A 27,800-nucleotide genomic window follows, 5' to 3' on the forward strand; every position below is an offset into this window, starting at 1 on the left:
TTTGTATTTTGTGTAGATTTGTCTCGCTGTAGTTTCTTAGAAATTTCAAGTAATAAAACAAAAGGAAAGGATAGGCTATCTTGGTTGAAGATCCAAGTTCACTTTTATTTAAGGATTTTATTGTTAGGAATTTAACAAAGGTAAGTCGTTCAAAATATGCTGCAATCGGCCTATCTGTTGTCGATTTAGTCTAGTCTTTACTGAATACTTCAATTAATATTATAATAATCTGTTCAAAATGGTTAACATTGAGGGCTATTGGGTTTTGTAGCACCATGGATAATGATCAAAATCTACATTATTGCCTAAGCCTAAACTGTTATTAGTGATGTTCATACATAATAGCATAAGCATAAAAACAATAAAAAGGGCAAATATTTACTTTAGCCACTTCATATTTTTTGCCTTTGGAAATTATAAAAGGTGGCAAATCACGAATTTGACGTTATCAACGTTTTCTGCTCATCCTCCTGAACAAAAAATATATATGGTTTTAGGGGTTGCAAATGACAAATAACATGGTTTTAGAGGGTATATACATAAATAGTCAAGTTCTTAATGTTCTGTTTGTGTGCTGTGTCTGGATATCTGTAAATATTATCTGCGGGTGGGACTGATAGCGTTTCTGTTATCTGAGCGCTCTGGGACAGAAGTCAGAGATAATGTGTACTGTAGGTTGGATCGAGTGAGTGCGTGACAATCATGGATCAACTATCCACTAATTCAACCAATCGTAGGCTAGTGAACTGGTGTGACGTAAATATTATCTGCGGCTGGGACTGATAGCGTATCTATTATCTGAACGCTCCGGGGCAGATGTCATGGTGCTTCACTAGATATCGTGTGCCACTGTAGTTTGGATCGAGTGAGTGCGCGACGATCATGGATCAACCATCCACTAGTTTGACCAATCGTAGTGAATTGGTGTGTCGGAGTGTTTTGTCGGGCATGGTTACGTTTTGACCAAAACGAGATTATTTATTTTCTGTACATTCTGTGGAACACACTAGTGGTAAGTGTTCTCTTTTAATGTCCGTTTATATACGTATTCATATTAGGGGTATTCATGATTTATTAAGTTTTTTACATGGTACATAATTGCCTTTCCATTACGATTCAATTTATATTTCTGATCAGCCCCTCTAGAATTTGATATTTTACTGATAGGTACTATCTCGAGGGATGTTTTTCTTTTGTTGATATCAGCGCGGGGCAAAAGGTGCTGCTGAAGCCCGCGCTGATCGCCGGAGGCACTCGTCTCAACTCGACAACTAATGGTAATTCTAAGCAATATATGGGTCAACCTCGATTTTTCTCATATTACAATATAATGTTCCAATAGTCAATTAGAAAAGGAAATGACTAGAATTTCTTGTTGGAAAGCAGTTATAGGGAGCAGGCAACCGCCAGACGGTCATGTGTTTAAAATTGTTTTACATACATTACACCTACATCATATTGTAATATGTAATAACAATTTATCAGTAATTTTTAATAAAAAAAGAATCACGCACGATGCCTGCCCGCTGCGCAGCGCTTTGCGCTGCTTGCTCTTTTAGAAAAAAAATTAACTCGAGTAGTTCCAAATTTGAAGCCCAGATCACGTCAGTGCCCCTGATCACTAATAGGTAATTCTAAGCAATATATGACCGTCTGGCAGTTGCCTGCTCCCTATAACTGCCTTCCGGCAAGAAATTCTAGTCATTTCATTTTCTAATTGACTATTGGAACATTATATTGTAATATGAGAAAAATCGAGGTTGACCCATATATTGCTTAGAATTACCCAACTAATTAATTTGTACTCGAAATTTAAGAAAAACGTTGTTCATTTGGATCAAAATTCGAGTAGGGTACGATAAGCGGACCTGGTTTTTTTATATTGAAGAATGTTATCATCGATACCTAATATTCGCATCTCAAATCCTACCTGACTATCAATCGATATAAAAGTATCTATAGTCTTCAATAACAATCATATGTTTTAAATTAAAATATAAATTTAATATTTACAGCGATCAAAAAAATTATTATAACCTAAATTAGGAAAACTGAAGACGACCATATTTGCTTCTCTCTCAGTTACAGTTGTTTCTTTCCCACAAATTTCACATAATGGTGTTTTCGGTTTGAGTCCAACATGTTGAAGTCACAAAAACAATATATTTTATTTATGTCTTATCATCTTTGAAAGCAATGTCAAGTAGTTTTCTAAAATTGACTGCCATTTTTAATAATCAAAGTTACTTATGTAAAATTGAAATATTACCCTACAGTACGTGTATTATTTTAAAATGTTTACAGCTGTTGATATAGACTATTTAAGTTAATAGTTCAAAATAATTAATCAGTATCGAATGATTATATCGATGGTTATGATCAATATCGTTTGCCAATTTCGATATAAAAAACCGGGTCCGCTTATTGTACCCTACCCCCAAGACATCCTGCCAGAGGTCCTGGAGGAGATACAAATCTTGACATGTAGGCTATTTTGAACAAATTCCCAATGATAGAGAACTGATGTATATGTTTTGTGCAGCCAGTACAAAGGCTTATGGAAGAGAAGATAATCAACATTTATGTACAAAATATGTAAGAAGTGATTGCATCCCAAGTGTTTTATTTTTGAGCACTGATAAATTTTTGGGTTTTTTTGTTTGAACATTATCCAACTTTAAAAAACTAGATAACTTTTACAATGTATAGTTGAACATATAGTTTTACTTAGTGTGATTGTTAATGTTATCCGTATTTTTCCTTAACTTTATAATTTGTGTTAATTTTTTTTAAGACAACCAGTTCGTTGCCACAATTTTTTTATTTGTCAACATTTTATCAATAATTTTCAACAGAGTGTTCATATCGTAATTTAATGGACACTGAATTTATTGAATAGAGCCCAGACTTTTTTCATCAACATAAGAAGGTCCAAAAAAACATTTTTAATTTTGAGTCAAGCTTCTTTTAATATATTCTAATAGATGATTTAATGTTTATCTATAATTTTTTAAAATCATTAAATAGGTAGGGTACGATAAGCGGACCCGGTTTTTTATATTGAAGAATATAGTCATCGATACCTAATATTCGTATCTCAAATCCTAGACTATCAATCGATATAAAAGTACCTATAGTCCTAAATAACAATCATGTTTTAAATTAAAATATGAATTTAATATTTACAGTGATCAAACAAATTATTTAACTATACGTAAATAATAAAGAGAATAATAACTAAAAGTAATCAATTTGAACATTCTTTCCCAATTTTTTGTTCTTAAAAGTTCTTCCTTTAAGATATATTTATGTATATAAGGTACTCAACATTTTTTTCTTAAGAAGTAGAAGCTGTAGGGAAAATTATGAGTATATTAACAGACTGCGTAGTAATAAAAATGTGTTCTTACCAAAGCCAACAAACACATATTTTACAAAATAATTAAATTTTTTAGCACCTACATTATTTAACAAATTGCCAAACAACATAAGTAAGATAAATGTTTTTCTTAAAAATTTAAGACATGTCAGAATATTGAAGATTTATTGTTTTTTATTTGTAATTAGTTGTTTTCCCTCCTACTTTACTCCACTGTACTTTGCTTTACTCACTATATATTGCCTTTAATTATAATTATTATAGTTATGATAAGTATTATAGTATTATTAAATCATAAATTCTCTCAATAAGTATTTAAGTAGTTTTGTGTAATGATGTTGTAACTGTTCATATTATAAATTGTAGTAGTTTGGAAGAGTAGTATTTATTGTATCTTTGATTGTGTATTATAGATTTAAGTATAATTACTTTATTTTTGTTTATATAATTTAGTTGCCATTTGAACAGTGATATTTAAAATTGCAGTAAAGCCTCCAATCAGACTAAGCCTTGGAGGATTAAATATTTCTCATGATATACTTATTAAATGTATGTATGTATGTAAGGTGTTGTTTGAGAAATAAATTTCTTTCTTTCTATTATAACCAAAATTAGGAAAATTGAAGACGACCATATTTACTCTCTCACAGTTACAGTTGTTTCTTTCCCACAAATTTCACATAATGGGTTTTTCGGTACGAGTCCAACATGTTGAAGCCATGAAAAAGCGTCATGTAGTTTTCTAAAATTGACTGCCATTTTTAATAATCATAATTACTTATGTAAAATTGAAATATTATCCTACGTGTATTATTTTAGAGTGTTTACAGCTGTTTATATAGATTATTTAAGTTAATAGTTCAAAATAATTAGTCAGTATCAATTTATTATATCGATGGTTATGATTAAGTAATATCGTTTGCCAATTTCGATATAAAAAACCGGGTCCGTTTATCGTACCCTACCCCATTAAATTTGTGGAATAAATAACAGAGATACAAATTATTTACAAACACTTTGCAAAAAGGATAGAAACCCTCTGGCACTGGCAGGCACACACTTGTAATAAATGCTTGGAACTGGTTGAGTACAAACAACTTGAAAAATACCTATATAGCACTAAAGGGTTAAACATTGAATCTAACCTTAGACATGAGAAAAGGCCTGTGAATAACCCTTGGAAATTTTTCCCCAAGTGGCATAACTCTTCATGACAACAGACATGGCAACTCTCTCAAGGTTAAAATTTGATTATGAAAAAGTCGTATCAGCAAATTTTAGAGATAATATTTACTTCACCATGTCAGATGTTGGCCTAAAACCACTTTATACCTATTTTTTTGAAATAGTATAGTATTATTTCCAGAAAGAATTTGTAGGCACTGACAAACTATATTGATAAAATATTAGCCTGACCAACATTTTAAACATACTATCTAAATCTCAATTAGTTCATTGATGTAGGGGACGGGAGGAATCAGGGTTTCTGAATAATAAATTATCTATGTCTCTAAAGTACTAAATAAAAGTTAGGCGTATAGGTTTAGAATTAAAAGGATTAATTTAGTAAATACAATGTCTTCAACATCATAAATAATAAACGAACCATAACTATCAAACAAACAGATGGATAGGTAATAAAAATGATCTTATTTCAATAATAAAAACATCATGACCAGAAAACAAACACATAGAAAACGGGATATTGTCTTTCAATGTTATTTTGGTTTGTTTTCCAAACTACTTACATTTTTATTTTAATGAAGTCATCAAATATCATGTTAACAATCTTTAAATGTATTTATGTTTGTACAGATGACTTGAGTGCGTTCAGTTAAACTTAAATATTAAATTAATCAGTATTGGTTGATTATATTGATTGTGTATAGATGCAATGTTGATATAACAAATTGGTCCGCTTATCTTACTCTACCCGCAATTAGTTCCATCACTCACCTATTTTTTGTTTGTCTTTATTTTAGCCACAGTTTCTACCTCTTCTAGGTGAACTTTATTTTCGTTTTCATTTTTCGGTGTTGTCTGCCTCTGGGCATTTTTATGTTTGCTTATTTGTAGCAATTTGTGATTGGTTAAATTTTGTTATGAAGTTATTTTGACCAGTGTGAAACTGCCAATGGATTCCACTAAGGAGTTCTAAACCATTTCCCTTAGCATTCTTCATAGCCAGTTCCCACCACTCACTTAAGTGATATAATGAGTAAAAATTGCAGATGACTGACATTGAAACTTAAACTATAAACTTACAAATATAACCTGTATGCTAACTAAAACAATCTACAAGTTGGTACATTACATAGCCGCAGTTTAATAGGTGGCCACCACCACAATCGAATCACGATTATTGAATCCTCGATTAAAATGTCGAGCCAAATTACACAGTAGGTATTTCAAATAATAATATAGTTCTGCTGCTTTTAAACCTTAAAAATTAATATATTAACGATAATTAAAACTATCTATGTTATTTATATTTATACAATGTTATAAACCAAACAATATAACATTTGTCTCGATTCCTTGTGACACAAAGAACACATGTATCGTAATTGTACTTGCCGCCATTAGTCAAATACCAAACAGATGATTTTACTATGAATTAATTTGGAGCCATGTCATTGAACTGAACTGCGTTGTAGGCTTTTAAAATTGTATTATAGTGGATTATCTTCACTATGTAAAAGAAATGTATTTGTTTCTGATTATATAAAATAACTAATAACTAAACTTTACTAAACTATGTTTGAGCAGCAAAATACCTACGATTACTTTAGCCAATATGAAATGGTATTTCTGCAGGTACTAATGCCTTCAAAACTACATTTACTAATAAAAGGGCAAAGTTTGTTAGATTCCAACTGAAATAGTACAGATTTTCAGTATATTCATAATTCCAAATTTAGAATGCTCAAAAGTCTTCCATTATTCTTGTCGATGTCACTAGCCTACTCAGTGCGTAAATGAGATAAAAACAGGTAGCAATGTTTAATTGTGAATATCTATAGGTCAAGTGTTGTATTCGATAGTTTGGATATTTCTAATCGATAATCATGATTCGATTGTGGTTGTGGCCGCTTATTATACTGCAGCCCTTTACATAACTAAATATAAATTTAACGGTTTATTAACAGTTAGTACCAACTGTCAGCGGCTGTAATAAAAATTAACCATAACAGTCTTTGTGATCATAGTTGGCTATTTTCTGCAGCTGATTTGAAAATCATGAAAAAGAATTATTTCTATCTCGTAGTTATGTATTTACAAGTATATAAAGCTTCCAAGGAGACAAGCACCACATTAAAGTAAACAATATGTTTCTACATAATAATACTTCAGTTTTATGAGCTGAGGTCTTTGTGGGAATGCTAGAAAGAAGGTATGATCATTTACAAATAAACCAAAAAACTTACTTTTTTCTCAAAAATACAAAACTGCTCCCAGCAAGGCACATATACCATCTGAAACTACACAATATATATTACATAATGATATGTAATTTTTCTGGTCTCATGCGTTGAGGCTTTTTTTTGTTAGACTACCAATAAGTTTGAGATCTACTACATGGAGATCTGTGGTAATAACTTATTGGTAGCCTAACAAAATAATTCACAGCGCATAAAACCAGAAGTATTATAGGCTACGGTATAGTAAGTGGCCACCACCACAATTGAACCAATGTACCAAATCATTAATTAGAAATACCGTACATAAGTTATCAAATACAAAAACATTCTAATTATAGTTATTTATAATTAATATTTGCTAGCTATTTTTAATGTACTGAATAACAATATTGTTAGACATACGTTAGAAATTAATTAAAATCATTTATATGGTATTTGAGAAATGGCTGTAAGTACAATGGCGATGTACATGTATCATTTGTGTCACAATGCTTGCCAATGCAGACCACTGTGTAGCCATGTTTGTTAATCACCACTTCCAATTCTTCCATTTTGCTCTTAATTCTTTGTGTATTTATAAACAAAAACTTAGAGTGTGCAGAATTATATACAACAGTATGCTCAATAGTATCTGTGTTACAATTACACAACACTACTTTATCAGCTCTTCTTCCTTACTCCTCAAGTTTGAAGTAATATCCTGTCTGTGGTCTCTTCTGCAGGATTACTAACTATTTGCCTATTAATCACATTGATATTCTCCTGTGCCAGACATCTTTTACCCTTGATGTTAAAGTGTGTGCCATGGAGAATATGGAGTTCTCTACCAGCATTGCTTGCTTCTATAATTCTTACATTATTATATCTCTTAACTATTTCCTTTACTTCAAAATTGGTTTTCCTACTGTTTACACATAACCACTCAGGAAGACCATATCGGTTTGGGACATCTACTAGAACTTGGGACATAATTTTTTTTTAACTTGATTTAGAGTTTCAGAGATACCCATTAAAAACTCTTGTGATTCATTATGGATTAAGTCATTTGTACCTGATATAATAACTCACATATCTTGTTCTTGATAAAATCTTTGTGTTCAACTACTATTGTAAAGTAAATATTAATATTTTTTTTTTTTTTTGTAATTTCATAAAAATTCTAGTTAAGCGTGATTATTATCACATTTGAAGTGTAATTCTATTCCTTGTATTTTCAATTTTCTTTTTTTAATTCTTAAACCATAAATTTTATATAAATTGTATTATAGCCCAACACCCAAACAGCCAAACTTGGATAACTCCAACAATTTTAATTTGAAGTTTGGTATAGAATGAAATTTTATCCCAGTCTCTTGATACTCTATTTTAACTAGGCAGGAGAACTCCACACCACATATAAGGATTTGTCACTGAACTTGCATGCAAAATTTAAAGTATATCTCGTTTCATTCTCAAGATGTCCTATGGACAATCATACAGAAAATTGTGTAAGCTGGTTTTTTGCTGATGCTATGAGGTTTGAGTCATCTGCATGAAGATACAGATGACTCTTTATTTAACTGACAACCCCAAGTGTACCCTAATTATAGGAGGTGAACAGCAATGGATCCAAGATATAAGGGCTATTCCAGAAGTAACTGCCGTTCGCTTACAGTGCTGGTAGTAGTGGGGGTAGCGCTCTCTCTCTCTCACACACACTGCTGAATGCGGCAGGTCACTCAGCCTCTAGCCACATGGCAGTTCGAAGGTTGTACCAGTGTTCGTTCATTTTCTATAGCTTTGCGAAATGTATGCCGCAATAGAGTTTCTTGCCAAATGTGAAATGCTTGCTGTTAATTAGGTCTTTTACACCAAAATAATATTGAGTGGTAGTTATTCATAGAAAATTTTGTGCCGTTTATGTACCAAACAAAATGGATGAAAGGAGTGCACATGAATGGGTTTGTTTATTTAAAAGTGGAGGATCAAATATTCACCAGAAAGGAGTGACAGGCTATCAGTGGTGAGTGTTGAGCTGTTTGTAAGTTCAACGAAACAGTTAAAGAAATGGAGGTTTCACAATCTCTGAGCTTACAGATAAATTTCCACAAATTGTTTTTGAAAATGGAAAAGTGGTTTTTTGCTCTCAGTGTATTAATGATGACAATGAACACTTAAAACACTGTCACTGGCTGGCTAAAGGTGCATGCAGCAAAATTTCATGAGAATTACTATTAAAAGGCTTTGGTTAATCCATGAATATTTCAGCAATTTTATACTGTTTTTCAACTGAATTCGTAATAAATTCAGTGAAGTTAACCAAAGCTGTCATTGAGGATTTTTTATTCCATAACCCATGCTGTTGTTCATCAGTAAGTTTATGGTTCTCTAAACGTGCTACAACAATCATAGATTATACATAGCTATTAAAAAAGTTATATACAATGCCAGAAAAGCAATAGGGTGATAATTAGAAATACCTGTGGTTTCACCCTTTTTAAATATAGGAATTACTATAGAAAATTTTGATCTTTTGGAAGCACCATCTGATACAACAAGAAATTTACAAGATAGACTAATGGTTTAATCATTATTTCTTTTGAAAATTTCATTAATATTATGGGAATCTCGTAACTACTGGCTGACATGTTTTTAAGAGAATCGATTATTTTATATAAGTCTGTTTCAGTCACTGGAGAACAACTAAATATTATTTTGTTAAAACCATGTTATATATCAGAGATTAAGTTTCCTTGCACCATTACTGTATTTTGTACAGGTTTTTTCTGAAGCAAGATACCAATAATACTTACAAAGTAATCATTAACCCGTAGCATGCCGTAGAAGCCAAAGACGAAATAATCCGCCGATTGATAAAAATATTTTGTATTACTGTTTTTGAAGTTTATAAGCTCAATATATAAGCCACAATACTAAGTAATATACTGGCTTGACCAAATAATCCAGTTGCAGCTGTCAGCTGGCCGCAGTAAACAATAAATAGTTTTGTTGCTGGTAGCTGTTCTCCCACTCCTGTCTGTACGCCGATGACAATACTATCCGCCATTACCGACTGTCACTGGAGCATGTATTGTGCCTTTGGGAAGTGTTCTTGCGTTGTCATTCCTTATACAAATAGTTGTAAAAAGTTATTGTTACCATGTTTTAAGTGTTATAATCAAGTTTTTATTGTTTCTTTTCTGTTGTGTAATTATGGCTCATCACCCAGACGATTATGATTATGACGATTTTGTTGCTAAAGTTTGGAATGCTACGTTTTCTAGTGCTTATAATGATGAGGATGAAGATGATATTAGTGATACTCTTTTAAACAATTATACTGACAGTGACGCTAATGATGATGTTGTGAATGTTCAACAACCACAAGTGTTAGGCCTAGACCTATGTCAGCAACAGGTAAGAAGTCCTACCTTGCAAAATAATGCTCAACCTACGCCTACATCTGTATGGACCAATATTACACATGATTGAAAAAAATGAAAAAAAGGGTCGTGCACATTTTGGGTACGAAGGGCAAAGGGAGCAGACGTAATATGAGCCTTGTACAAAGTAAGTGGCCAAATAATCCTCCAACCCCTTAACCAGATGTAGTAACAGACTATACCAAAAGAATGGGAGCAGTTGATAGAAGCGACCATTTTATCGCGTCTTTCAGTTCATGAGGCATACAAAGAAATGGTACCGTAAGGTTTTTTTTTGCTTTTAGAAGTGGTCACTGTCAATTCTTACTTGTTATACAAAAATGTTCAAGAAGCAGCTGGATAAAAACCACTTACCCATAAATATTTTAGGAAAAGTTTGGTTAACGACTTGGTAACAGATAGAGTAACTCTACGTACACTACGGAGAAAGTGTGGAAGACCAACTCTAAATGTTCCTCAAGAAAAAAGCAAGCAACATTTTATGGAGAAAAGAGCTCAAGGATCCAGGAGGTGTGTTGTTTGTACAAGAAATGGATTATGAAAGGAGACAATCTACTTCTGCAAGTCATGTCCCGAGACCCCATGGCTTCATCCCGATTTGTGTTTTGAAGTTTACCATATAACTGCCTAAATCTAACATCAGACCTTATAAACTAATCAAGATCAGCATATTACACTTTATTTGTTTTCTAATCCTTGTACATAGTTTTAATATTTTTCATCACATGTATTTGATTACTATGTAACCTGAATTTGATTTTTATTTAAATATTCCATTATTATGAAAAAATGTGATTATTTTAATCCAAGTATTACATTATTGTAAAATTTATTTTTTTTTGTATTAGTCATTAGGAATGAATAAAAAAATAGCTTTAAAGAAATTTCATTTTCATTTTTTCACCTTAAATGAGCGTAATCTAAAAAAATACTAAATTTATATCGGCGTTCAAAGGGTTAAAAGCATTACTGACTTATGTTGTATTGGAGATCTGTCCATTAGTAGATATGTTACTTTCTATATTATCCTTCTTTTTCCCTGTTTCCTCATTTATAATATCCTATGTTTTTTACAAAGATTTTTTTAAATTTTATTTAGAAAAAAATACTTTTTTTGGATTGGTTAGCAAATCTTTATATTGTTTATTTTGACAATATTTTAAAATTTACAATTGTATTTTTCTCACATTTGAGTTCAACTAAAGTAGTACATGAAAATATTATTGTTTTTAATACACAGAAGCAACACACCATAAACAGCTCCTCACATTAGAATAAATTGCTAAATAGTGTCATTACTATGTGAGAATTTCCTCCCAATGAAAGATCAAATCAAATCAAAACATCCTTTATTCCATATAACATATTACAATGCATTGGTTTGCGTCAACTTAGTACAATCATGTGTAGAGAACAATTTACATAGGAACAAAATACATAGGAAGGACTAAATAAATTACGTATTGCTATTAATGTAGTCATCTACAGAATAGAAACAGTGTTCAATAAGATAAGCTTTAAGCATTCTTTTAAAACAAAATAAATCCTTTTCAGCTCTAAGAGCATCAGGAAGAGCGTTAAAGAGGGACGTGGCATTGTAAAAGGTGTGATGTTTAAAAAAAGTAGTGGAATGGTAAGGAATATTCAGTTTATGTTTTTGTCGAAGACTGTATCCCGACTGAGGAACAAGGGACCGGAAAACACCATGGTTCTGCTGTAAGAAAATCAAGGTCTGAAAAACATAAATGCTTGGGAAGGTAAGCAATTTAAGTTCCTTAAAAACAGGCCTGCAAGTCTCTATTCGACGGATGCCAACTACTATTCTCACTGCCTTCTTTGCCGTTTTGTACGACAACTTTCCGATCCCCAGATTGTCACCGCATACGAAAGATAAGGGAAAATTAGAGCGTAGTAGGTTGTTAAGAGGATCGCAGCGTTTGTAAAAGGTGCCAGTCTACGAAGCACAAAGAATCCAGAACAAAGCTTACGTGCTACATAATCGATGTGGGATGAAAAATTCAGGTTTTCTGTCTATAGACAATCCCAAAAATCTAACATGCTGTTCAGAAAGGATTTCCATATCATCGACCCAAACGCTGAGATTATTAATGCTATTAGATGAGATTGCGAATTCAACAATTGCGGTTTTAGCAGCATTTACCACTAGACCATTTTCCCTAAACCATTGAACAATCTTATTAGACTCCACAAAAGTGCTAACCTCCATGGCCTCACGACATTGGTTTTCCATTACGATGGACGTGTCGTCTGCAAACAAACACAACTGGGCCTCCGCATTACAACTCCTGAGGTCGTTTACATATATAATAAACAGAAGAGGGCCGAGTATGGAGCCCTGCGGCACCCCCGCCTTAACGCTCAGCACATCCGAGTAGCATCGCCTCACAGTGCCTGCAGCATCGATGAAGGACACTTCTACGGCCTGTCGACGATCCCTCAAATAAGATGAAAGCCATTGGTTCGCCACTCCTCGAACTCCAATGCCTTCGAGCTTTTCCAACATGATGTCATGGGAAACCACATCGAAAGCCTTCCGAAGATCAAAAAAGACACCGGAAGTAGACCTACCTCTATCCAAGGCATTTACTATTTTGTTGATGAGCGTAAACATTGCATTGACAGTTGACCGTCCTTTAACAAACCCAAACTGATTCTCAAACAAAATACTGTTGTGATTAATAAAAGACCATAATCTATTTAAGACTGCCCTTTCAAATATCTTTGAAAACGTTGATGTGATAGATATTGGTCTAAAATTATCGAGTTCATCCACTCTTCCTTTTTTAAGCAAGGGCTTCACAACAGAAAGCTTCAACAAATCTGGGAAAACTCCACCTTCGAATGAACAGTTAATAAGGTGAACGAGTGGGTCAACAAAACATTCACTACATGACATAAGCAATTTAGATGATATCCTGTCGCAGCCAGAAGACGTCTTTGGCTTTAAAGACCTGATGATATCTGTTATCTCTCTCCTAGTAACTGGTGATAAGAAAAATGAAGATGTACATAATCCAGGCTGCACATAAGAATGAGGAATACTGGATGAGGTTGATGCACTATTAGACACATCAATAAAGAATTTGTTAAACATGTTTGAGACCAGTTTTGGATCACTGATATCAACTCCCTTGTCATCTTTGACGGTGCGGGGGACATTACATGGAGACTGATTCTTCCCTCTACTTTCATTAACGATCTCCCACATAGTTTTGACTTTATTAGAAGATTTTTGTATAACATCAAGCACCTTAGATGACTTAGCAAGCCTAACACAAGACTTGTATTCTCTCTTCAATGATAAGTAATGCTTTCTCCTCAGATCAGAAGAATCCAAATCTTTAGTGAAGCAATACCACTGGAGAACCATATCTCTAAGTTTCAATTGGTGATCACTCAAGGACACTTTGCTGCATGAGGCACCTTTGCGAACTCTTCTTTTCTTTTCAGGAAAAGCCTGTTCAAAATAAAAGGAGATTGAAGATTGGAATAGACGCATTTTATCATTTATAGTCCCAGCCTCGTAAACATTAGACCACGTTTCCTTGTCAATTAGATATTTGAAAATACGGATATTATCATCAGAAAACGATCGCTTGAGATAATACTTAGGATGACTTGAGTCACTTGAAGTGGGTAGTTTGACACTGATCACCAGTGCATGGTGATCGGACAATGCAGTAATTAAAACGGAACAACTACAAACGTCATCAGGGAGATCGGTGTAAACATGGTCAATCAGGGACTTGGAGTTTTTAAATTCCCTGGTATAAGATTTTACCTTATTTTTAAGGTCATGAGAAAGCCATGGTGTAAATCAAGTCATCAACTTTACCATCAGACACAGACAAGTCGACATTGAAGTCGCCCACAACAATGGTTCTGATATCTGGACTTATAATTTTTTCCAGACATTCTGATAAACACCTGTAAAATGTCTCGTGCTCCTGTATTGAGGACGAAAAAGGCTGTGGCTTATAAGCAGTGATTATCAAAAATGAGGTGTTACTAAAGTGAAACCTGGCAGCAGCAAGCTCGCACCTGCCTTCCAGACAAAAACGTGAGACATCTATTACCTCAGATTTGATTGAAGACTTACTATAAATACATACACCTCCCTTATGAAGAGTTTTTCGACAGTAGGCTGTGATGCCATTATATCCGTAGAAAGATGCAACTTCAAATTCAAAGTCTCTTAAATGGTGTTCCGAAAGGCAAATTATGTCTGGATCTTCAGATTCAATGAACATTTGAAAATGGTCAAACTTACTTGAAAGACCCTGAACATTATGGTGAACTGTGCTCAGCTACAGTGGTAGGGTCATTTGAGACAGATCCTCTAAAAAATGTTCTCCTTGGGTGATATCAGATGGACTGCAAGGAACCTCCTCGGGCAGAATTGGCTCTTTTGAGGCATTTTCCTCCAAGCCAGGAATTACACTAACAGTGTCATATCCCTTTTTAAGACCGAAGGCAACAGAAAACACTTCTGAAAACAGAGTTCCTAGCTGATGGCTACCTTTTCTATTCAGATGCCTACCATCTCTGGCAAGATGTTGCTTCTTCACCCAACAATTTGCCTCAACAAACATTACACCAAAATTGTTGCACATGACATCCAGCTGATCATTAAAATCAAACAAAGCTCTATATGTTATATCAGACCTTACTAATATGCTATTAACAAAAACCATAGTATTAGGAAAATGGGTTTTGGTGGTGAACAAAAGGTCGGCCATGTCATGGAGGGCCTCACGCTTTCCATGGCCACCGTTATAGCCAGCCCCTCCATTATACCATCTTTTAAGATTGTTTGTTCCCACATGAAAATATATGACAGAAATTTTTTCACCAGTGTACTTCAACAATTTCTCTTTTATATCCTTAATTTTGCCACCCGGACAAAGTTCCACTATTGCTCCCTTCTTAAAGCTTATTTCACTTGCATATCGAATAATTGAGTCACCTATTAATAACACATTTTCATTAAATCTAGAGTTGTTACTTCCGTTACTCACATCTTCGACCAACAACTCACTTTGAAGAGTAGACTGATTTTTAGTCATTGTAATAGGAGTCATTACCTGTTCTTTCTCAGTCACAGACTGAGTTTTAGTAGTGTGGCGCATTAATTTAACATGGTCTTTTCTTGAAATTTTTTTATGCTTTGACATTGAACTTTGAGATTTTTGTTTCCATGTTCCAGATACATTTCTTATGTAAGAAACTTGTACATCAAGTGGTTCTTGTGAACCTAAACTACTAAACTTATTACTACATTCAAAGCGAGCTGACTGCTTTGCAACCGGCATGAGTTTTATTTCGTTCCCTTTAGTTTTAGTTTTTTTTTGTTTTAACTAACTTCCAGCAATTTTCTGCTGATTTCTTGAGTATTACAGGACTTACAATTTGTTCGGCATTATCACTAAAGCTATCAGCTCTTTGACAGATAGATTTTCTATTTACAGGAAGATCAACTACATCAGTTTTATTTACAGAGTCATCAGGCAAACTCGACCCATCATGGAACCATTCGAGAAATGGTTTTTTGTACATGAGAACAACAAAAATAGTTGAAAATGAACTTTGCATTTAGGATTACATTTATCCCACATTCATAACTATTGTTTTGCTGAGTGCAACTAACAGAAATCAAATTTTCAGGTGGGATTTTCAAGTTGGTAACAGTTGTAAGAGCAGGAAGGTCATTAAATGTTACTAGAGAATCTAGATGATAAGCCTGGTGTCTAGATTTGTCAATAAAAACAAGAGACCAGTGAGAACCATTCCCCCCATTAGCCTCACCCAGGATATCACTGACAGCAACAAACACATAATTGCATGCCTGATAAGATGGAGATTTTAAAAGATCCAAAGCAGTGTTACTGTCTTTTTTAATCAGATGTGACACGGAGGGACTGACAAATAAGCACTGACCCATATCACCTACACTACTTTGCATAGATGAGAAATAATCATGGATGATAAGAGTCTTAATACTATTAGACCTGTCATCTAACTTAAGCTTGTAAGAGTCTTTTTCGGCAGTGATGGATGAGATGTGCAGATCCCGCTGTCTCAGAGAAGCCTGCAGTGTCTCAATGCGCTGGCTCAGTGAACGCATTTCTGACGCTGCTTGGTCCTGGATTCTGAAAGACGTATCCTTTTCCTCCTGTCTTACGTCCTTCTCTAAATTGAGTTTTGACTCTAGCACTTTCACTTCCGCACTTAGAGCCTGGAGATCGTCCTGTTTATTTTTACACTCCACATTTAAAAGGTCCAAAAAACGAAGCAAACTGGTAATATGTACAAATAATGCTTCAAAATCAACGTCAGGATTGTTGGCAGCAAGAATATTCAATTCTCCCGACAGAGAAAGTAGAATTTCTTCCTGGTTATCATCGTGCAATGGAGTTTCATAAATAATTTCCTCCATCATATATAATAAAATGGTAAATTAATGAAAATTTTAAGTTCAAGAAATTGAGTTTGGCCACTTGAGCGTATGTCCGGTATAGCTACTGTATTTCATTGATTCCAGAACCCCAGGGCTATACTCATACGAAACAAACGCATTGAACAAGCCAACGTTCAGGACAGGTTAAAAACAATTAAGACAGGTTAAAAATAAAAAAGTAATTAAGACTCTTATAAATAGTTATTATAACAATAAAAAGTAAATTGTGAATCAATTACAAATATTAAAATACAAAAGTTGTAAGCCAGATAAGTTATAAGCATAAAAGGTGACAATAATAATTACAATGCATACATACAAAACATTTAACATTAAAATAATAAAAATACACAAATATAACAATTAGTTAAATAAGTCAAATAGCAGTCAGATAAAAGATTAAAATAAAATAAAATATTAAAAAATTTTTTAAAAACTTTAAAAACCTTTATAAAAATTTTTATTACGTTCAGACAAGATTACTAATAAATTTAAGAATTGAGGTTGCAAAAAGTATAACGCCACCAGTGGGATTTGAACCCGGATCTGCCACATTAGGAGCCAGTCACCTTATCAAATGAGCTATTTGATATTCATAATCAGTTAACAGAACTAAACACTGATAGTTCAGTTTATCCAACTGGCAATAGAAAAAGAGTTTTCTTGTCTTAAACAGTCACTGGGCTTTCCAAAATGTTATTGTTAGTGTTAATATATGTCAAACTTCAAATTCCACTGTTAATCTTTCAAACTATTGAGATTATGTGATGAAGTCAGTACAATTAAGTTTTTTAATAATAAGAGTGAGGTTATGTTATGAGAAGATTATACAATTTTAAAACTTCAATTAAAAATAGTCTTACAGTCCAAGTCCATGTCTTCAAGGATGTCACTATAGTGAAATATTCACAAAAACACAGAATTATAGACCAATGGAAAACTAAAATTTTATATAATTACTTAAATTAGACACCACATTATAGAGCTTGTCAGTTCAAAACCTGTTACTATGTGCTATCTGAAGCTCATAATCATAAAATAAGACAAACCATTATTTTTTTTATTGTGCCTTACACATTGTGTGTGTACAGGATGAAATATATCATCATTATGGCTTTAAATTGCTGAAAAAGCTCAACAGTCAACTGAAGGGTTAATTTGAATTAGGTGTGTTTATGCAATAACGTTTTTTGTAGATGTCGAGCACTTCACAGAAACATCGCAACTTCGTGGTGGAGCCAATGGGTGACAAGGCAGTCACTGAACTGGCTGGTGTTGGAGAAGTTTTGGGGAAAAGGCTTGAACATCAGGGATTCGACAAGGTACATATTTTTGGTTTTCCCTGAATAGTAATTTATTTTTCAGATTGTTTGCAATTTGATTTTCATATTGACTTGTTTGAATCATTATAAAAAAATACTATGAAATTTCTCATTTACAAAATATCAATTTTATAAGAAATAGAATAATTGGTTAATTCAATGATTGAAGTTCTTAAACACTCGCAAACTCTAAATAGTGGCCATTCCAAGCATGTTTTATGTTTTAAGAATGGCATTAGTAAATTGACAAAATAAACAATTATCTTTCTTATATTATACAAATTTCAATAGAAGGCAAAAATACTAGAATGCGAGACACTTTATTTAGTAGTATTGCCAACAACAGTAAAAGAAATTTCCCCTTCATTGAATCCTTGGTTGAGTATAAGCAATAATACCAGACTACTTCAAATTTCTTGTTTGTTTGATGTCAAGAAAATGTTCAATAGTGTGAGCTAATACAAGGATAGCATCATTGCAAGGATTTAAGCAAACATGCAAGTGATATACCTGCATTGAGCCAACATATGTCTTATCTTGATTAACTGCAATGTTACTTTGAATATTTTACATTTTATTGTGGTTATTTGTTTCAATTCCTGCTGAATTGCAGAACCTGTAATTCAATTCTTTGGTTTATGCTAATGATTATTTATATGTCATGATGAAGTAATGTCTTAAAAACTTTATTGAATAAAATAAAAAATCATTGTCTGTGAAAATGGTTTGCCATTAAGTGTTCCTTAATTATTATTACTAGTAAAATGATAATTTATGTATGTAATATTATTCCTATACATTGGAAGAAAGTACATTTATTTTCTAGCTCTCTCTATTTTAGATTATGGTTTTATCTTAGAATGGGTTGTCAAGACTAAATAAGTTTTGAAAAAGTAGAAACTCATATCTTGATTGAATTCTGGTGATTGTTTTAAATCCCAGCTGCTGTTGTTCTTACTTAATTGTATAATACTAAGGTGACACAGGATTGTTAATACAATTGCTATCTTACTTCAGTATATAGATTTGAGTTTTATGCATTCTTCCGTGCTTAATGGTGCACCTTGCATCATTCACAGGAGGGTTGTTGTCCTTCCCCAATTTAAACTTGGAAAATTACAAAGGATTTATTTTATTAAAATTTTCCAGTTGGTACAATCATTTCCTCCTCAAAGTGAGAAGCAAAATGCTCTTACTGGTGTCCATGAAGATTGCTGATAGCAAAGTATCTGTACAACCAGGCTCAGATTTACGAACAGGTTGACTAGGCATATGTCCATGGTGGTAAATTTTCAGGGGTGGCGGCAGTGCGGAAAAATATTAGGTGAAAATTGGTTTTGGTGCACAAGAGGTGCAACGGGAAATTAACATTTGACAATAGAAATTCTTGTGGTTGAAGCTCATTGAATGTCTTTGAAACTGTTTTATATCTTGAAGTATAGCAGTGCGTGAAATACTAGTTGATTTATAGTTTATAGCTATTTGACATTGATGGTTCTGTCATTTTTTTAACATTAATTACAGTGTTATTTATTTTGCCATAAAATTTATTTATTTGTTTGAATTTTTAGTTAATTTTCACATTTGAAAAATTGACTAATCAAAACTAGGGTTACTTTAGATTTATAATGTATTCTCGTGAATTCTTGTCTTTCTTGAGATTTGGATTTGCAAAATTATACAATCTCCTGAACAGTGAGATATCACGTGGTTTTGAAGAAGGATCAGTTCTGCTAGAGTACCTCTCGTTTTCTTTTTCGAGGGAAATCATTACACTAAAGTTAGGTTATTAAATAAATTAGACTCTGGTAAGATTTGTATTGGTGTTATTTAACAAAGTTTAAAATATGGATTTATGCCGATAGTCATGAAAAAATTTTGTTTTAGAAAAACAATCAACAGAAAAGGTCTACTACAGGTCTATTGGTTTTTGTAATACCTGGATGTAGGACTAAGGAAGTTGTGGGAATGTGTAATAATCTTAATGAAGTACAAAGTGAGGATATGGTAGTTGTTATCTGTGGTACAAATGATGTGGTGAAGAACGAGTCCGTGAAAGCAATTGATGGAATTTCAAGTTTTCTTCAGAAAGTTAATGGTACGTACAAGATCGTTGTTTTAGATGTGCCAAAGAGGCATGACTTAGCAGAATGGTCGTGTGTTAATACTGAAGTTAACAAAACCAACTCAGCTCTTAAAGAACTTTGTAAAAAGCATCCAAATTTTGTGCTAGTTTAGGCTGGTAAGTCGGCGAGGATGATTCATACCAGACATGGAATGCATTTAAATCCTAAAGGCAAAAAGTGGTTAGCTGGTGAGATAATCAAGGCTATAAAATGTATAAGAGAGGATTGTATCAATCTGGATGTAGAGAAAGAGGAGTCTTAACAGTAAAATCTCTTCGGAAAACTCCATTCACTCTCTCAGAAGTCCATTGATGTAATAAGAGATGATATGCCTGCTACTCTGAGCAACTCTAGTGTAACCTCAGACAGTTTTTCACCAGAATGTTCAATCATTATCAAATAAAATACAATAGTTTGTGCTAAATGGTTGTAACATTGATTATGTGTGTAACAGAACACTTTATGTCAGAAGAAGAATTAAATGGAAATGTAGTCATTAATGACAGCCAACTAGTGTCTAGTTTTTGTAGGAAGCGAATTGGTCATGGAGGAACTACCATCTTCTCTAGTTTTCCCTGTGGTAAATAGTTCAATTAATAAGTTTTCAGTTGAATTGGACTGTGGACTTTTTAGTCTAGGACTTGTTGATATGAACTTGGTGCTTGTAAATGTCTACAGGACCACTAATGGAGAAATTAATACTTTCCTTAGTACTATGGAACAAATTTTATCTTACATTAATAGGCTGAACAAAAATTCTATCCTTTGTGGGGATTTCAATCTTCAATTTTTAAAAGTTGACAATGTTTCTAACCAATTTGTTAACTTGTGTCATTTCGTATGGCCTATCCGTGAACCTACGTGAGACAGGAACTGTATTGATAACTTTTTACATCTTTGACCTTCCAACACTATTCTGCTAAAGTTATTAACTGTCATATAAGTGATTTGGGATAGCTATTCACTGTGCAGACTATAGCTCAAGAAAAAAAATCATATCCTTCAAAAGAAATTTTAAATATAGGATTTAGTTTTAAGTGTATATCTATTTTAAACGATTCCAATATTAAACTATTTTTAAGTATCACCTCATCAAAGAAAATGGGAATGATATTTTGTCTCCAATAATGTAAATGCATTGTTTGAACTTTTTAAAAAAATATCCAGTATTATTATGAAATATATATATTGGCACAGTGAATCGAAAAGTTGTCAAACGAAGAAACAAACTAAGAGGCAATAAAAAGAAGACAGACGAGAAGAAACTCAATCATCGGAATTGCCTGACATCCGGAACAACAAGCAATACCCGATTCAACATTAACATCTTCGGTGACAGCCATGCTAAAGGCCTGTCGTCGATTATCCAGAAAAAAATAAAAGACGGTGACTCAGTTTTTGCTTGTGCAAATTCAGGAGCCCGTATGGACTATGTGCTTAAAAATAGCGCAGATATGATAAAAAAATGTCGAGGGAAATGATCCGATTGTAATCATTGCTGGAAATAATGACATGGGGATCGTTGATGAAAAGAACAACTTATTGAACTCTGATTTGGCAGACAAGATTGAAAAACACGTCACATCACACAAAAATCAATCTTACATTGTGGTTAATTTGTTTCACCGACACGACTTACCTTATAACTGCCGCATCAATAAGGAAATAAAACAAATTAACAATAAACTGCTAAAACTTGAAAAAGAAGGTGTGTGTGTTGTAGATGTCACCAGATTTTTTCGGCGTCTTTTCACCAGACACGGCCAGCATCTCAACGGGCAAGGCAAGGCAGCTCTTTGTTATAAACTACTGTCGGCGATCGAGAACTTGAGACGAGAACAGTGCGAGTCTTCCAGCAACGCTGCAACGGCGAACCAGCAGTTAACTCAGCTGAATGGAGTTCCACACAATAACTTCGGAAGAGAGATGCCACTACCGGTTGAGCGGCCAGAGTCAGAACCTGTCACACTTCCATTTGACACCTACGCGGACGCGGTGAAAAGCTACAACTTGAGGCGGACGATGACCAGCGAGAGACATCAGCCTGAATCCTCGCCACCAGCGGCGGCCAGGGACGTGGGAAGCGGCGATCCGGACTCTGTGATCGGCGACCGGCGGATGTCCACCGAGAGCGTAAACGAGTTTCCAACCGACCATAGACATTTTTTAGCAGTAAGCCAAGTTTTAGAAAAAAACATTGTAGAGTAGGGCGTAGACTTTCGACTTCGGCGCCCCCTGCCAAAACAATGCAACAAAATGCAACAAATTCAAAATTCAAAATTTTGCACCAAAACTCTCAGGCCGCTACAAATAAAATTGACTGTTTAAATTTGATGGCAGACGAAGTCATGCCCGAAGTGATGGTTATTACTGAGCATCACTTCAATGAATGCAACATACACCAGTTTCGACTGGAAAACTATTACCTGAGTAATTACTTTGCACGAAGTAATTTTAAAGGTGGGGGTATTGCTTTGTTTGTCAAAAAGGGAATTCAGTATGAAAGTGGATGTAATGTGAATTGTTCTGAAAAGGACTTTGAAGCGGCATCCATTTCACTTTTAATGCAAAAAAACAAAATTTTTTTGATCGGCCTTTACAGATCCCCTGATGGTAATTTCGATGTTTTCATGGACCAAATGAGTTTTCTTTTGCAAATTCTTTTTCAGAAAAATAGATCGTTCATAATAATTGGGGACTTTAATGTTGATGTACTCAATGTAAGAGACATGAAAACCAGGAAGTTGGGGGATCTCTTGAAAACATTTGATCTGCATTGGTCCGTAAACTCGCCGACTAGGGTGACAGCTACCACTGCCACCGCAATTGACAACGTCATCACCAATATGCCATCTGTGGCAGTGTCCCTGATTGTCACAGCCATCTCGGATCATGATGCGCAGCTGGTCACTTTGACGGATTTTGCGCCTGCTACTCTCCCGCCACAGACAGTCGTCTCCCGAGCTACTCGACCTGAGAATATTGCTGCTTTCTGTAAGCTATTAGAAAAAGAAACTTGGGACTGTCTTGATGGTTGTTCTGGAGCTGACGACATGTTTATATCGTTTAATAGGGTATTAAACTATTATCTAGATGTTGCATGTCCCCAGAAAAAAACTGTTCAAAAACATAAAAATTGTCAAAGTAGTTGGATTACTACCGGAATATTAGTCTCTAGGGCAAATTTAAAAGAATATTACCAAATTTCAAGAAGAACAACAGATGAGCATTTCCAAACATTCTTTAAAAATTATAAAAAAATCTACAAAAAAGTAATAAAGGCAGCTAAGGCATATGATGTAAACAAAAAACTGAGACATTCTAATAATATATCAAAAACCGCTTGGTATATAATTAACAAACAAAGTAAATACAGAAACCCAGTCTCTCCTTCAGAGCTGATATTTGAAGGAAATGCCATTAGAGACCCCTTCTTGATTGCGGACATGTTAAACAAATTTTTTGTAGATGTGGCGGTGAAGAGTGGCAATGTGCCATTGTCAAGTTCTGACAGCAGCAGGGGGTCATGCAGCCCAGCAGCGTCGATGATGTTAACACCTGTTACAGAGGGTGAGGTGGCTGCGGTGATCCGGGACTTAAAGGCCAAGCATTCTAGGGATGTTTATGGGTTGTCGGGGTGGCTTCTTAAACAGTGTTTCCACACAATCTTGAAACCATTGGCCAGAATGATTAATTTTTCTTTCCAAACTGGGCAATTTCCAAACGGCCTAAAAAATGCAAAAATCATTCCACTCTTCAAAAAAGGCGATTCAAAATCTCCAAGCAATTACAGGCCCATTGCCATTCTTCCAACAATCAGCAAAATATTTGAGAAGTTATTTCTCATTAGAATGCTTTCCTTTCTGGACGTGCATGATATTCTCTGTAAGGAACAGTTTGGTTTCCGGAAGGGAATATCGACAATTGATGCAGTCACTAAACTGATCGACATTGTTGTGAAGGGCTTGGACAGGCAAATACCTACGCTTAGCGTATTTCTTGACCTGTCTAAGGCGTTTGACTGTGTGGACCACCAGACTCTCATTTCAAAACTACATGACTGTGGGATACGAGGTACACCACTCTCATGGCTTGAGTCGTACCTGAGTTCCCGCCTGCAAAAAGTCCATATAAATGGCGTTTCATCAAACAACGCCCTCGTAAAATATGGGGTCCCACAGGGATCAATTCTCGGCCCAGCTCTTTTTTTAATTTATGTTAATGACCTCAGGTCATCCATATCAACTGGCCAAATGATTCAGTACGCAGATGACACAACTCTCTGTTTTCAGAGTAAATGCAGGGCCTCATTGGAAGTGGAATGTTTTGTAAGTGCAAATTCTTGTCTGCAGTTCTTATCTAAGGTAAATCTGCAGACAAATGATTCAAAATCCAATTTCATCTATTTCTCAGGGCGAAGAGTGTCCCATGATTGTGGCCCATCAGTTGTGCTAAATGACACAGTCATTGAAGAACTAAACAGCATTAAATTCTTAGGAATCCACATTGACAAAAGTCTAACGTGGGACAATCATGTAGACGCAGTCTGCGCCAAAATGTCCTCGGGCATCTTTGCTCTGAGAAAGTTAGCAGAATTTTGTGCAATTTCTATTCTAAAAATGGCCTATTATGGCCTTGTGTACCCACACATGTCTTATGGCATAACGTTGTGGGGAGGATGCGCAAACACCCACTTCCAAAGGTGCTTTGTCCTGCAGAAGAAAGCAATCCGAATCATCTCTAAAATAGGAATGAGAGAATCCTGCAGGGAGCACTTCAAAAGTCTCGATTTGTTAACGCTCCCATCCCTCTACATGTACGAGACTGTCCTGTACTGTCGTTACAAATGTGAAGTGACGCGGGGCAGAGACATCCATGACTACAACACTAGAGGGAGGGATGCATTAAGACCAGCGCAGCACAGGCTCCGGGCTTTCGAAGCCCTGCCATCTGAGGTCGGGGCCAAACTTATCAACAAGTTGCCTCTTGACCTACAGGCTGAAAATGGGCAACCACTGTTTAAGAGGAAGCTAAGGAACCTATTGGTGCAAGGGGCCTTTTACTCCGTCGGCGAGTTCGTGGACCGGGGAGGTTAGTTGGTACAAACCGTTGAGTGGGGGTGCCAGGCTTTAGGCCTACATGATAAGCCATAATGTTCTCTCTATTTAAGTTTTGTTTTATTTGAGAATTAAAATTTTAAGTGCTTTCTTTTATTTGCTTAGTTTTACATATAACTTTGTAAACACTACAATATTATTTTATTTAAATATCTACATGACTTGACGCGTGCCATGCAATGTTGTAAAAATTGTTATTACGGCAATAAAGAAATTTATTATTATTATTATTATTATTAAATAAGTTGTAATAAACAAGTTAAGAGTTAATAACAGGCATAATAGTAACAGAGTTAGTTCTAATGTAATCAAGTGGTATACTGATGAACTGTTGGCAAAAAGAAATGAGCTTAGCATGCTTTACGAATTGTTAAAATCATCTAATAGGCTGAAATGCATAGAATAAAAATAAATTATGACCAACAAATGAAGCTCGCTACGAAAAAGTTCAGCAAGAGTCAATGTCAAGATGGGGAAGGGTGATGAAGTGAGTAAGGGAGGGGGGGGCGGAAAACCTAAAATCAGGGCCTGTGTACAACAAGTTGAAGTATTGGAGGAAAACCTGCAAACATTGTTTAACTGTTTCACAGAAACCCTGCATGCTTACTATTTATACTTTTATTAATGTAGCACACCTTTGACCATTATATTTTGTTTTTTGTAAAGTGTATATAAATATTTCTATTTAGAATTTAAGTATAGGGAGTCCATCAAGAAAATACAACAATAAAACCGATCAAAAATATTCATTTTAAATTCAAGGATGGGACCTCATTACAAGCTCTGCCTTGGAGGCCCTGTATCTTTCTTAAAGAAAGTTAAAGTTTATTTTATTAAATGCTATTATTGTTTATATTTGTTACAACATAATATGGTATATTTTAAATATTGTTATGTGTTTTATCTTAAGGTCAGACTGAGCACGAGAAAGGCTTTGTTATATTCTATTCTTGTTTTTAACATCTTTGTTTTTGTATTTTGTTTACATTTAAAAGAATATTTTCAAGAGGATTATTTTTGGTTTGACTGTCTAACAAGAAAAATATCAGATGCATATATTACTTTCTTTAAGAAATAAATTTCTTTCTTTCTTTCTTACACTTTCCTGTTTTTCTGAATTCTTCTGTTAATGGAATATTAAAAAAAAAATGTATTTGACATTGAACATCTCTTGTGTTTTAGACAATTGTGCAAGCCACTTTGATGATCCATATACAACACTACCTACTCATATGATGTAATATACAGGGGAAAATAAAAGTAACATGTTGTTATTAGTAAATCTGTTTATAATACAAACACTCCTTTAGTTTCAAAAACTGTTCCAAAGTGATAGAGAAACAATTCTACTTTTTGTAATTTATAATTTACAATGTTATGTTAAAAAATGTGTAACCCATAAGGTAATTCACATTTGTATGTTCTAAATCTGCTCTAAATATTATTGTGTTTAACTTCTGGACTAATTTGATTGTACTGTATAGGCATATGTTGTGCTTGGACAATTCCTGGTGTTGAAGAAGAATAAGGAGCTGTTCCAGGATTGGATGAAAGACACCTGCAGCGCCAACGCCAAGCAGTCAGCTGACTGTTATCAATGCCTCTCTGATTGGTGTGACGAATTCTTGTAGTTCCGTATACAATGCTTTTTAATTTATTTTCTGTTAATAACAATGAACTGCTGTAACATTCATGTCTTTTGCCAAATTAGTGGTGTAAAGATATAAATTTGTTATGCAACAAAGATGTATAACAATTCTAATACGGTAAAAAAGCTTTTATGTTATCTCTAAGTTAAGTTAATTGCATATTCTGTTAAGGTTGTTGACTAGGCTGTCCTTGGCCTTGAGCTCTTATTTAATAATTACATTATTTGTACTTAGAATTTAATCAAATTTCAACATCTGAAGGCATTGTAAGTAACATTTTGTGTTAAAAGATCCTTAATTTTCACTATACTGAAATATGACTGAATATAAGTTTGATAGAGACACATTGTTATATTTTAAACTACACAAACTGGTTTGTATCATAATAATACAGTTTGAGAATAACTGCATCTTTTTGGCCAAGTATGCATTTAGCATTCCTAATTGTGTTTATTTTTAATAAGATGAAGAAATGTATAATTAGTTATTAGATTTAAATAAGAGAAGCCCATAGAATTTTACATTTTTATATGTTAGTATTTAACGTTTTAAATGAATTTTGAAGAATGGTTTGGTAAATTAAAAGATTCAGTGTTAAAAATTTAAACATTTTGTAACTACGCACATTTCATTAGTGAATTGATTATTGTAAAACCCAAATAAATATGAAGATATAAATTTAAGATTGGCATTTTTTGCACAGCATGTTTTAAAAGTAACTACAATTAAGTTGACAGTGTTTGTTAAACATTCATTTTCAGAGTCCATGAGCTTACTATTTTTTTAACAATATATTAAACTAAAAACTGTTTCACATCTTTCACTAATTAGTTTCCTGTAAATAATAATATTTGTATATTTAAAAATAAATATTTTGGAATCTGT

The 27,800-nt window shown here is 34.0% G+C and overlaps 1 protein-coding gene across 1 annotated transcript; it reads left to right on the top strand.

The window, feature by feature from the left end:
* Window positions 1-54: 54 nt before the first annotated feature.
* On the top strand, window positions 55-27,800 carry LOC124370877 (barrier-to-autointegration factor-like). Its single transcript, XM_046829180.1, has 3 exons — window positions 55-140; window positions 17,898-18,023; window positions 26,751-27,800. The coding sequence occupies exons 2-3, from the start codon at window positions 17,898-17,900 to the stop codon at window positions 26,895-26,897; spliced, it is 273 nt and encodes a 90-aa protein (XP_046685136.1). The 5' UTR covers window positions 55-140; the 3' UTR covers window positions 26,898-27,800.

This window comes from Homalodisca vitripennis, unplaced genomic scaffold (assembly GCF_021130785.1).
Source record: "Homalodisca vitripennis isolate AUS2020 unplaced genomic scaffold, UT_GWSS_2.1 ScUCBcl_626;HRSCAF=3045, whole genome shotgun sequence".
Lineage (NCBI taxonomy): Eukaryota > Metazoa > Arthropoda > Insecta > Hemiptera > Cicadellidae > Homalodisca > Homalodisca vitripennis.

Bases quoted from the DNA above. Each gene is read 5' to 3' on its own strand.
- LOC124370877 (XM_046829180.1), top strand. From the start codon at position 17,898: ATGTCGAGCACTTCACAGAAACATCGCAACTTCGTGGTGGAGCCAATG. The intron at 18,024-26,750 runs GTACATATTTTT...TGTACTGTATAG, and splicing joins AACATCAGGGATTCGACAAG to GCATATGTTGTGCTTGGACA.